Consider the following 13,628-nt stretch of genomic DNA (forward strand, 5'->3'; position numbering starts at 1 on the left):
ACGATTCAGCAAACATTCATTGTAATGATACTCTCACACAAATAAAAAGAATGATTTAATGTTTTTAAAAGAAGATTGAGCATTACTGGAAAAATAGTCAGTGTTCTGATAGTTTTAAAGAAAAAAAAGGTTGGGTAAGTACAGGGAGAAAGTGATGCTGACTATATTTTTACTACATGGTCATTGTATATCATGAATTTCTTTTATTGGATTAAAAATTAATACATTTTATCAAGAAGTTTTTGTTATCTTAGTTTGTGCTTACTACAAAAGACTAGATCTATGTTAATCATGTCACTGCCCATGTTAACCTGCCAGCCCATTTCTTCCATATAGTTAAGAACTTATATAAAATTTTCTATGACAGCTTAGCTGAATGCCATTTTCAAACAAGATACAGTGATGTTTTGAAGGGTGGGAACAGTACTTCTTGGGAACTTTTGCCCCTCAAGGATAAACTTTGAAGAAGATGAAGTATGATCCTTGTGATAATAAACTACTAGAAAGAGAACTAGGACCAATCTTTTTGAAATATTTTTGTTATATTAGTGCTCTAAGGGCAGTTGCTGTTAGAATCTTGAATTTTTGTTGATTTTTAAGATTTTCAATAAGTTTATTGTTATTATTATTTATTTATTATTATTATTATTGTTATCATTATTATTATAGGTCAGGTTAAATGTCGTTGGTTTAGCGTCTTCTCCATTGCAAGAACTATATCATTGCTTAGAAGTGGATTTTAGTCCTTTAACTTTGTGTAAGAGGGTGCATGCCGTGACTGAGAGTTTACAGGGAGATGACCAGTATATACCACCATTGCAGGATGTTACGCTTGTAAGACTTATCCGGCAGGTTTCACAGGTTTATCAGACTATAAAATTTGACCGCCTATTAGAATTGGCTCACTTTACTACTCCATTTCACCTGGAGCGATTGCTTGTTGAGTGTGTACGACATAATGATATGCAGGTAACAATAATATTCAAGAAATATCTGATAATTTTTTTAACAGCTACAATTTTAAAATGTGAACTATTTTTTTTTTATACACAGTAAAAAATTACCATATTAGTGGGCATATTGTAAACTTTAAAAATGTTTTATGGCATTTTTTTTCTGCTAAAATCGAACAGGTTTTGAGATGCAAACCCTACTATCTCCCTTTCAACCTTTCTTCTTCTCTCTCTATAAACATCCTCTTTCTAAAACTTTGTAGAATCTTAATAAGTGAGACTTGCATATTGAGAAAAACAGTTGACAGCTAATTATTTATTTATTTTTCATTTTTACTGATACTGGTAAAAATTGTTAATTAGTTTTTAATCATCTATTTAATGTAATTTCATTTTTGAACTACTTGTAGATAAAAATAATAGTATTATTTAACAAACGAAGATTACAGAAATGATGTGTGTTTGAATGTGCTAAAATCTGCGTTTAAAACTGCTTTTCATTTCTATAAATCATGATATTAATTATTTATTTCCTGAAATTTATAAAAATACTAAATATTTTAAGTTTATTTTATTTAATTTATAATATGTATATATATTTTTTTTTTACTGGTAAATTAATATGAATACATTTGTCTTTTGAGAGCATTTGACTTATGTTCTGAGAATGTTTATTTAATGAAAAATTATTTTAAATATGAAGTCATAACTAGAAACAATAAGTTAACAGTCTATATTGCTGTGAACTATTAACTGTTATAGCCAATATTTATATTTAAAAAAATCGTTTGTTAAATAAGTAAGAAATTCAGTTGATGAATATTATAAATTACAATTTTTAAAGTAACTTACTTTTGTATTTCTTGCAAAATATGTAATGCGTACCTTTTTATTATTCAGAACAAATAAATATACTATGAGCAGGAAATTGGTATTGGAGGAAATATCATGGATGGATGAATAATCATGGCTGAAGTGGAAGCTGTGATTAAAAGTTTTTAAACACTTACCTCATAAAATTTATTAAATTAAAGCTATAACTTATATGTTACGTTAATCTGTGACACATAAACATAAACTGTAGTTAAACTAGACAGTAGATGTGACCTCAACTGAAGTAGTGAGATTTTGATGCCATACTCTTGCCTTTATGAGAATTTACATGACCTTGCAAAGGATAATATTTGCCTTAGCACATGGATTTGTTTAAAACGACTAGAGTGACAATGAACAAACTTCAGGGCATCAGATTCCATAAGTTCATTGTTAATGTTTTACTTGAATCCTGTCAAATTTAAATAAGTGTCTTTTGCAAGAACATTCAGTTTTATACATATGTATTATATATATATATCTCAACACAGTGTGACCACTGTGCTAAATAACCTAAAGTAACAACAAAATAACCACCAAACACAGTAAAAGTAACAAAATAACCACCTTATAAAATATTTAAATAATAATAATAAAAGTGATAGAGAAGATTTAAGAGGAATATATAAATTAAATGTAATGAATGCAATAAAATTTATATTGGGAAAACTAGTAGATGATCTTATAAGAAGTGATTTATGGAACATTACAATGCTTACAGAAGTGGGAAGAGAGGTGTTACCTAATGTGTCCCACCATTTGTTGCGTATGCATAGTTATTACCGACCATAAAGATAATTTAAAAATTTTGGAAATTTGTAGCAGCAGTAAAAGAATGGGTATACTTCAGAAATATTATATTTATAAATTTAAACAAGTATGAAATCAACTGATCGTTTTTGAAGATGTTGATTTAATTGAAGACAGTTGATTTGTAGCAGTTGACAACAGTATTTACGAACGTTGCTGCATGATGTTTTAAATTTCATTCCAGTTGGCATTGTGCTATTGTTCAAGTGTTGTGGTGATTGGCATTTATGCTTTCTAAATTTTTAATTATTTTTTATTAATTTTTTGTTTTTGTTTGACGTAATTTTTTACTGACGGATGATGCGGAATCCTGTGAAAGTTGACTTTTGGTATTAGTTTTTTAGGTTCTATTTGTTTGGTGGTTACTTCTTTGTTTTAAGATAATATATATATATATATTTTTTTTTGTATTAGATACGAATTGACCATGGTAACGGCTGTGTACATTTTGGCATGGATCTCTGTGAGTCTCAACGTGAAGATAAACCGGAAGGCCCGACTTTGCAAAGTATGCCAAGTGAACAGGTCCGCAATCAGCTAATAAATATGTCAACAGTTTTGACTCGTGCCATGCAGGTTATTAATCCTAATGCAAACAAGGTAAATCATTATTTAAAATTATATAAATTAACATTTATATTTTTATTTAGGTTGGATTATTTTTAAGTTATAGTATGTCTTGTGTTTAAGAGAAATGTTAGAGAACCAAATTTAATTGATTTGTAAGTTTATTTCAGTAACTGAAATATTCCTATTCATTATATCATGTGATTGTTTATTTACTATTATATTTGAAAACGAGTGTTTGTTAATGATATCTAAAAAAAATTACTGAATTAGTATAAAGTACTCATAATCTGTTAAAAAATGAACTCTTGTCAAAAAACAGAGTACACATTCACCATACAATAGAAAATTATTCTTCCAGTCTTAATACCATCAAGTGTAACAAGATTTTAACCACTTGCAAATTCTCGTCTTAATTTAGCAATATGAAAAAAATGAAATATAGAGTGATAGTTGAACTATTATTTTTCAAAATGTGTCCTATCTGTAGAAAAAATTAGGAAAAAATGGTGCACTCTTGCTTCCTGTTTACTTCTACTTCCCTAGCTCCTAAATTAAAAATAAATATTTGTGTCCTTGAGGTTTCAGATTGTTTATTGTTGTTTAAGGCACAGAGTGCCTTAAGATCCTTAGTATCTCAATTAACATTAGTTGAAAATATTTTGTTGTTATGAGAAAAAGTTTTTTAATTACAGAAAAAATTAAAACTGTAATGGTTGGGGTCCAAGTAGTCAGCTGTCTGGTTTCTGCACATGTCTCCTTTTCCAAACATGTAAAAAAATTGAAGTGTTGCTATAGTTAAAATCTTCGGTATTGCATTGACCCTTCTCAATTTGAGAGACCCAAAGCTCCTTGTTCCCACAATAAAAAAAAGCCATTGCCAATATTCTTTAACTTAATTTTCAAAAAGTTCTACCATCAGTTGAAGTTAAGAAACTACTATCAAAAAAAGTTCAGAGTATTCTACCTTCCAGAGGTCCCTTGCTCTGCAGTTTAATAAAAATTGAGTACTTTTCGGTTGTATGGGACCCCTACTGAAATCGGGTGTTTTTTTGTGTTTTACTTGTTCTTGTAAATTTGCATCATTTATCTACAGGGTGTCCCATATAAAACGCAACCCATCAATAACTCATCCATGAAATTTCAAAAGTCAAGCTTACTCCCCTACTCGTTACTGAAATGGACTCGTCCAACATCTGAACATCGCGACGACGCAGTAGAACACTACCGATAGTAACAACAATCTAATCATAACGTTCAGTGTGTTGCTAGAGACAGTGTTTTCGCTAGATGAACGTGTTTTCATTGTTGAGTCGTACTTCAGTACGAAATCAGTGGCTGCAGTGCAAGATTTGTTTCGCCATAAGTACCCAGATAAACCAGCTCCTAACAAAACATCAGTATTAAGGTTAGTTGCAAAATTTAGAGAGACTGGTTCTATTAATAACAAGGAACACAAAAGATCTGCGTCAGTGTTGAATACAGATAGTCACTGAAATCAAAGACCGATTATTCGCCTCGCCAAATAAATCGATCAGACGTTTGTCTGCTGAAATTAATTTGTCTAAATCAATTGTTCATCGGGCAACCAAACAATTACAATTACGACCTTATCGCGTTCAAACGGTTCATCAACTTCTTGAGCCCGACAAAGAAAAACGGCTACAATATTGTCAATGGTTCTGTCGATTTCTGCGCGGGGGAATTAATGTTATGGATTCATTATTTTTCACAGATGACACACGGTTTCATTTGGATGGCAACGTAAACAGCCAAAACAGTAGAATTTGGAGTGTTGAAAATCCCCACGTTTATCACGAAAAACAATTACACCTGCAGAAGTTGGGTGTGTGGTGCGCGATATCGCGGAAGAAAACAATCAGTCCTATTTTTTTAGAGTACACCATTAATGCAGAACGATATCAGGATATTTTATTTCAGTTCATTGCACTCGTGGAAGAGGAAGACAGACACTGCTGGCTACAACATGACGGTGCGACATCGCACTACACAGGTTCAACTTCTGATTTCGTTGAGGAGTTCTTTGGTAATCGTGTTATCGGTCGAGGCTTGTGGCCACCAAAATCTTGAGATTTGACTGCGGCAGATTTTTTCTATGGGGTTACCTCAAAGAAAAAGCCTATAGCAACAAACCACGAACATTTGAACAATTGTAAGTCAATATTAAACAAGCTGTATTAAATATCGAGCCACAAACTTTGATAAAAGTTACAAGAAACACTGTAAATAGAATTGAAGCTTGTATTTAAGAAGATGGCGGCCACTTCCAACATTTACTCTAAATGTAAGGTAATGGATGGTAATAATAAAAATTACATTTACATTTACACATGCCTTTTTATTATTTCAATACCTACCAATATAAGGTTGGGTTGCGTTTTATATGTGACACCCTGTAGTTTGTTATTTATGATATGAATTAAAGTACCTATAATTTGTATATGTAATGTTAATTAAATGAGGTTAGCGAGCGAAGCGAGTGTAGGTTAGGTTATGTTGATACACGTGCGCAATCCGTCATTACATGGAATCAACATAATCTAAATAAACATAACCTATGCTCGCTTTGCTTGCCAACTTCTTCTGATTAAGTTAAAAATAAAAATTATTTACAGTAAATTTATTAGAAGAAGTAAAACACAAAATACAATTTGTTTTTAGTAGGGATCCTGTGTAACCAATAAGTATCAAAAATTGAAATATGAAATTGTTAAAATTTCAGAAAAATTAAACAAAATTGTGTTTGATCCCTTGGCTTCCAAGAATCAATTATCCAAAAATTAAGATTGAAATATTGTAACTGTAAAACCATTTTTTCAAAATTTTAAAATCCCACTGAATAAAATAGAAAGACTTGATTTTTGTTTTCAAAGGGATTCTGAGTTTTAGCTTCCTTAATTAATAAAAATTAAAATACTGTTATCTTAGAATCCTTTTAAAAATGCATTCTTTGTTCAGAAACAGTAGGATCAAGAATTTTTGATATTTTTCAAAGAAAAAAATTGTAATATTCTGGATATTGAACTGTTTTCTATTTCAAGATGTGTTTTCACACAAAAAACATACAGAATAATGATATTTGAAAAAATGTAGATCTTGATCTAAAGTACGTTGCTGAATTCATACGCTTTATAAAATGAGTTTTACAACAAAAAAAATCCTGTACATGGTTTTTAAACTATTTAAAATACCTTATTTAAAAAAAAAAAGATTATAACCTTCAGGGAAAAAACCATTGATAAATCACGTGTATTGAGATTGGAGAGATTCAGCTCCTCTTGACTAACCTCTACCCAAAAACCCCCCTACCACAACAATAGGAAAAAATAAAATATTACAACATTTGTAATTGGTTTTATTCAAAATATTTTTCACTTGTTAAAAATATATTTTTTGTATCTTAAATGGTTTGAGACCATTAATTCTAATTTCCATGCCATTCTTCATTTAACGAAAATATAAATTTGAATATAATTCAATCGCTGTGTTCTGCCTTCAGAAATTATTAAAAGTAATTTATCCAAGATTGAGGCTGCTTTGTCCAGAAGCAGCCTGAATATTATTTTTTTTAAATAAAAATTCACCCAATGGTGGGGGAGCCAATCAAAGTTTAAAAATATCAATTTTTTGAATTTTTCTTAACTCTTGGTTTTTATTTAAATTGTTAATAGTGTTAAAAGTTCAAATATTAAACTTTAAGTAATAATACAATAAAACTTTATCACAATTCTCTCCTCACCCACAACAAATAAATATTAGTAACTTATTTGTTTATTAATTTTTTTCACTATGAATCAATCCATTTGAAGTGACCCAAGGCTTGTTGCTTGACCATTAAAAAAAATGAAACTTACCTACTTGTCTCAGGACCTTAAAACTATTTTTTTTTAAATGTTTTATTTAAGCAGTTTACCCGTAGCGGCCATTTTTGTTATGGTGTACACACCTATTTTTGTGATTTATAAGGGTTTATCGAAAAAATCGTAACTAAGAAACTATTGGTCCTGGAAGGATGAAACAAATCAATTTATTCATTTTTTCTCAAGGTAAAAGTTTGGTTCAGTGGTTTATATACCTATCTTTCTATGAGAAAATGGCCGATAAAGTAGAACATGAAAAACTGTGAAATTTCATTTTGGTAATTTTTCCAAGAGGCAGGGATGGAATACACAGTTTGAATTATTTTTTTATATGTAGGTATGTTCATAAAAATAAACCACTGGACCAGTCTTTTACCCTGAGAAAATATGATTAAATTGGTTTTTGTTTCATCCTTCCAGGACCATTAGTTTTTAGATATTTTTTCTGTAAACCGCTGCAATCACAAAAATAGGTGTACGCTCCATAATAAAAATGACTGCCGTAGGTAAACTGCGTAAATAAAGTATTTAAAATATACCTTTAAGGTCCTGAAACAAGTGGGTAAGTTACAATTTTTTTTTTAATTGGTCAAGCAACTAGTTTTTTTTTTGAATGGTGCGTTAGCCAATTTTGCACATTTTTAAGGCTGTAAAATCTTTAATAACTTCCTTGTTTTTAAAGATATCAGTTCAAGCAAAATCCTTATTCAACATAAAGTATATAAGAAGTTATTTTTCTTCATTTTTATGTAAAAGTAAAGAGAAGTGTTTTTCATCGCATGGATTGCACTAAATTAAATTAAATTAGACTGATCATACCTTTATGTTTTGGTTTGCTGCACGCTTTTGTAAAACAAATTAGTTTTTTTTTGTTGTTACATATTTAAATATATCAGTTGGTAATTTTTTTATCTGTATTCAACTTTTTGGATAAGTTTTGTATTTATTTTTATTATTGTTTTATATATTTATTGTTACATGAAGGTTGAAAGAGAAAAGTTGATGGCACAGATGGTACAACATTATCATGAAACAAAAACAAGAGAACATCAGCGCATCCTTGCTCGTCATAAGATTATTGAAGATCGCAAGGAATATTTGGAGAGGTTGAATTCAGTAAGAGTAAGTATCTTGTAATTTGTTGAACTACTGAAAGAATTATCACTATATTTTTCTAATTTATATTTAATATATTATTATTCAGTAAAGATAAATTTTATAAAATAATTTATGTAAAAATATTATGTATGTTTATATAAAGTTAATTTTAATAATAAAACTAATTAATTATTTTTCTAATAACTGCATGCTGACTTTTGCTCAGTTGTAATTACTTGCTCCCTGTTTTATGTGAAGAGAAATTCATCAAATTTTATAGCTTGTGAAGTATTACTATCCATATTACATTGTCTTAGTATGAAGCTATATTATATCGTACTATTAGAGTCTTGTTTAGATTAGCATGCTTAGGTTTTCAAAGTTTGTCAGTATTGTAGCTGTGTGTGTCAGATTCTTATATTCACTCAGAGTTATGTGGATTGTGAATCCAATACAAATTGTATTTCTTAATATTTAGAAATATTTTATCTGATAAGCAGTTTGTATTCACTTGAGAAGCGATGTAAAGTGTCTTTTTGCATAGACTTTTAACTTAACTTTAATTTTTTCCCTTTTTACATATATGTAAAGGGCATAAATTTTTATGCAATATGGAAATATACTTTTTGTAAAATAATGGATGAATGATTAAAATTTGATGATCTTTGTCACTTTATGTATTAATTTGTTTCAATCATTAAAAATTCTTCAGTTTTCTGTCAGTCATTGTATTTTTATATCAATTAATTAATTTTCAACAATTTCTAAATAAATTCAGTATTGTTTATTGTAATTAATATATGTAGACTACTAGCACAAAATAATGTTTGCACAATTAACGAGGTGTGTTTTTAAAGTAAGGTCCGATTTTAAATTTAAAAAAACTGAAAAATATGAACAAACTTCACTTACGCATAAAACCTACATTTATTGCCTAATTCTCTACACAGACTTAAAACAAAATTTTCATTGCATCGTATTAGTTTTTTCATCCCCTTTCCAAGGAATTTCACTGCCAGTGACTAACCTTTGAGCATCAACTTTCTAATCAGTCAGATGTTTCCCACCTAACCTAGAAACATCATCGTCTGATCTTACGGAAGTTTAGAAAATTCATGTTTATGTAATTATCTTATAATATATTTAGTTTTTTTACTGTCATTTAATATAAAAAAGTACTTTATATTATAATATATAAATATAAAACATATTTGTTTAAATGTTATTAAAAACAATATCAATTTTTTACGAACAATTATCGATGTTATGAAATTGTCAAAACTGATCAGACTATGACTTTGTGCATTGTTTTTTACATTCTGTATTGTTGAGCTAGCTAATGTTTTCTTGTGTTTTTATTTATTTACCATAGTGTTTGTTCATTTACCAAAGGCAGACGGACTGCAATCACCTATTGGTGATAATACTTTTCAATGTGAACGTTTTGGAATTCATTAATAATGAAAGGTATTTTTGTGATACAAGTAATAGTAATGGTTTAAGTTTTGTTGATAATACTGATGAAAATCCAGATTTTTAAATGTAGAGGAACCTTCTGCATAATTTTCTAGTAATATAACATTCAGACCTAGCGTAAGTGAATCTAGTGATAGTGAAGAAATAGAAATTTATGTGCCTAACCTAAAACCTAAAGAAAAACTAGGTTTAGAGGTAGACCTAAATATCCACCTAATAAAGTAATTATAAGCAAAAGTGATTCTGAAACGGATAATGGTGAATGGAAAGAAATAGAGGAAGGAAAAGATCCTGGGTTCCAACATTTATTTGATTTCAATGAGCTATCTGGGCCCAAATAGTTCCCTCCTCAAACCTCTTCTCCCATTGAATATTTCAATCTTTTTTTACTTCTGCTCTAATTGGTCTTTTTGTAACAGAAGCAAACTGCTATGCCACTCAGTTTTTACATTGGAAACATAATATTTCACCTAGGTTACAGTTATAGAAACAAGTCATTGTACATGAATTTGAAGATTTTTTAGTCATACTTGTAAATATGGGTTTGAATAAAAAGCCAGCAATTTACCTTTATTGCTCTACAATTCACAGAGCACACCCTGGTTTAATAGATTGCTTAGCATTAAGATTTTATGCTATTTTAAGATTTTTTCATTTCATTGATAACGATACCAAAACATGATGACCTAATTATTATCCAACAAATTTCAACCTCTAACTGATCACGTTAACACAATTTCTAAATTTTATTTACGAACCATATAAATACATTACAGTAGATGAAAGGCTAGTTGGATCCAAACATTACAATGAACTCTTACAATACTTGCCAAATAAGTATCACCATAAATGGGGCATTAAGTTTTGGATGATGTGTGACTTCATTTCACATTACTGCTTGTCTTTTTTTGTTATACATATGCTAAAAACAGTGAAAGAGATGAGTAAAAGATAAAAGACTTGCATATAATGTTGTTCAGTTACTTGAGATGGGTAACTGTTGGAATAAAGTTACCACTTATTTGTTGATGATTTTTTACATCTATAAAACTTGCTCAAGATATTTATGACAAATGTACATTTTTAACTGGAACTCTTAGAAAAAACAACAAACTCGAAGAAAAAGTGCTTCTTGGTGTGTTGAAGAAAAATAAATTTGAAGTAGGGGAAAAGAAGTGTTCGAAAAGGAATCATTTGTTACTTGTAAGGTATCGAGAAAAACATGCTAAAAATCTCATGTTGTGCTTCTTTCAATAGATGCCCAAGCAGAATCACAAGAAAAAGTAATTGTACATTATGGTAAAGAGGTAAAAACCATTAAACCTAACATTATTAAGAGAATATATAATAATGTTCAAATGCATTGGAATTTAGATGAAAGGAACAATAAAATATTGGAAAAAGGTTATTTCAATGTTTTTGAGAGGAAGCTTTTGAATGTATACATTTTATTTAAGGAAAATTATAGCAGTAATAACACTACACCAATGAAGAAGTTAAAATTTATCTCAAGGTAAATTTAAAAAAAAACTTTTTACTATAAAAATTTATAATACTTGCAAATTAGTCCGTAATGATTATAGTGTAAAAGAGCTTACTTAAAAAACAAAAAAAAAAAAATTGAATTGTATCTTCAACAGATTTTATGCATGTATGGCATATGTATTTTATGCAGATATGCGTGTAAAATCATTAGTAAATGATTGCAAAATATGTATAAATAGAGTGATGTTTTATGACAAAATTTGTAAATAATCCATGACGCTCAAAGGGTTAAACCACATTAATGTCATTTTTCAATTTGTCGTCATTGTCAAATGTTTGTGATGCAAACCATTGTTTAAGTTGAAGAAAAAGAGAATAATCACAAGGAGTTAAGTCACAGCTATTAGGTGGTGGTGGATGAAGATTTTCCAGCAAAAACCTACAGAATAGCATCCCACATTGTTTTTTTAAAGCTCTTCTAAGATTTTTAATGTTTTACAATACATAACTGGATTCACAGTAATTCTGTAATCACTAAATTTGATGTCTCAAACAAATTTAACACCTTCATTTTTGTAACATTAAATTCATGTGCTACATGAGTTTTTCTTGTATTTCTTGGGTTAACATATCTGACAGCCATCTGGTACAAAGTTTTTCAATTAAAACTTCATAATCAAAGATTATGAACATCAAACACAATTGTAATATGATAAAGCGCTCATTTTTTTTTTGTCGGCTTTTTCAACCAAGTCATCTGTTAACCTTCTTCATCATGAATGTTTATTTGCCCTTCTCAAAATGAATGCATCACTGTCTTACTTTAGCATCACTCATAATATTCGGCCTTTAAATATCACAAATTTTAATTACTAAATAGTTCTTTGCCATAAAAATTTACTTCTTGTATTTTCTCTTGTGAATTATAATGAATTGTAAATTCTACCACTCATTATTAATGAATATAAACAACTAATAAAAAAATGATTAAACTGTTGTTGCTTGCAGCTGACTATTGACTCAAATAACTGGGATACGCAATGTTTAACATCATGTATAAATTATAGGTGCCAAATTCAAAGCGGACCTACTTTAAGAACATGCCTTAAACATTCAAAACATCACATTAAAAATATTGAACTTTACTATAATTCAGTTGTATTAATTGCTATGGTACTACTATCCTATCTTAAGTATTTTTCTTACTATAAAAAGTAACATTTTTGACTGTGAAACATGTCTTAAATAATAAAGGTATTGACTGGTACTGCTGGATTATTAGATAGTGTGAAACATATGTAACACTGCTAGGCTAGAATGTCAAGTTACATCTTTCCTAAAATTGTTATTGTGAATTATGATGAAGTCCTGTATTACTTAAATAGAATAAGAAAATTATAATTATTACACTAACTGACATTAATTTTATTTACCCGTTTAACTAACCTACTATTTGAATAAGATAGTAACTTTAATCTATTAATCCAGCATTATGAGATCAGATTTCTTGGTGGCCATGATAATACAGATAATTATGCTGGAGAACTATGACTCATTTAATTGTTTAGAAATCCTCAGTCAGAAAGAGTGAGGTGTGCTGTTGCCCTATATTTATCTTGAGATTATCGTGTGTTATGATATGAAACATGTTTCTAAAACAGCTAATTAAGATAATGCATTCAGAGGCTTATTAAAAGTAATAACCAACAGAAGATATGATAATGACAATTTGATCCATACCATCTTGTAGAAAACTGCTGCAGCAGGTTACACATTCATTGGAAAATATGCTTTTGCATGGGGAATACACTAGGGGATTTTCCTAATATCTGTGGCAGGATCCAGTGAAATTTTCCACAGGATTTGATGTGGAATGAACATCAGTCAAAATAACCTTCCAAGTATTTTTTTATTTTTATATGAACTATCAATGGATGTGTAGTTTTTGACACAAGGTAATTTCATGGAGGATTGTTCAGTGGAATGCAGCGACAGTAAATATTTAAAAAAAAAAAATAGTTCGGTTCCTCTACTCTATAGAGTCGTCCTATGATTAACACTGTCTTAAAGCTCTCTTGTTGGCTGACAGCCAACACAGCCATTGACTGATTCCTATCGCATGTCGGCTGGCAGTCAACATCAAACTTCAGTTCAGATAAAATGCATTTTTGATATATTTTACGATCAACACTGTAAAACTTCAATAGTGGGCTTTTCTAAACATGTATTGTAATTTATTGGAATCGGTCTCAATAAACTTTAAACTGTATTATTCAAGAGTTGTAACTCGGCTGATTTTTGTGAGATTATTATGTTTAATGTTTACTTTTCATTCGAGTATCAATATTCTGTCATGCTTTATTTAAAGTTATTGTTAAAATTTTTTACATCATGTCTGGTAAAAATAATTTGGAAAATGGTATGACTTTTTTTAAATGATATTTCAGATATTGAATCTATATTTAGTCATCAAAATAACATAATT

The 13,628-nt window shown here is 29.3% G+C and overlaps 1 protein-coding gene across 1 annotated transcript in view; it reads left to right on the forward strand.

Annotated features, from left to right (window-relative positions):
- The window catches only part of eIF3a (eukaryotic translation initiation factor 3 subunit a), a 95,788-nt gene that overhangs the window by 37,334 nt on the left and 44,826 nt on the right, over window positions 1-13,628 (forward strand). The window contains exons 8-10 of the mRNA XM_075370791.1: window positions 670-969; window positions 3,051-3,236; window positions 8,069-8,206. Coding sequence (XP_075226906.1) covers window positions 670-969; window positions 3,051-3,236; window positions 8,069-8,206 — 624 coding nt within the window. The remainder of the gene's footprint in view (window positions 1-669; window positions 970-3,050; window positions 3,237-8,068; window positions 8,207-13,628) is intronic.

This window comes from Lycorma delicatula, chromosome 1 (genome assembly GCF_047948215.1).
Source record: "Lycorma delicatula isolate Av1 chromosome 1, ASM4794821v1, whole genome shotgun sequence".
NCBI lineage: Eukaryota > Metazoa > Arthropoda > Insecta > Hemiptera > Fulgoridae > Lycorma > Lycorma delicatula.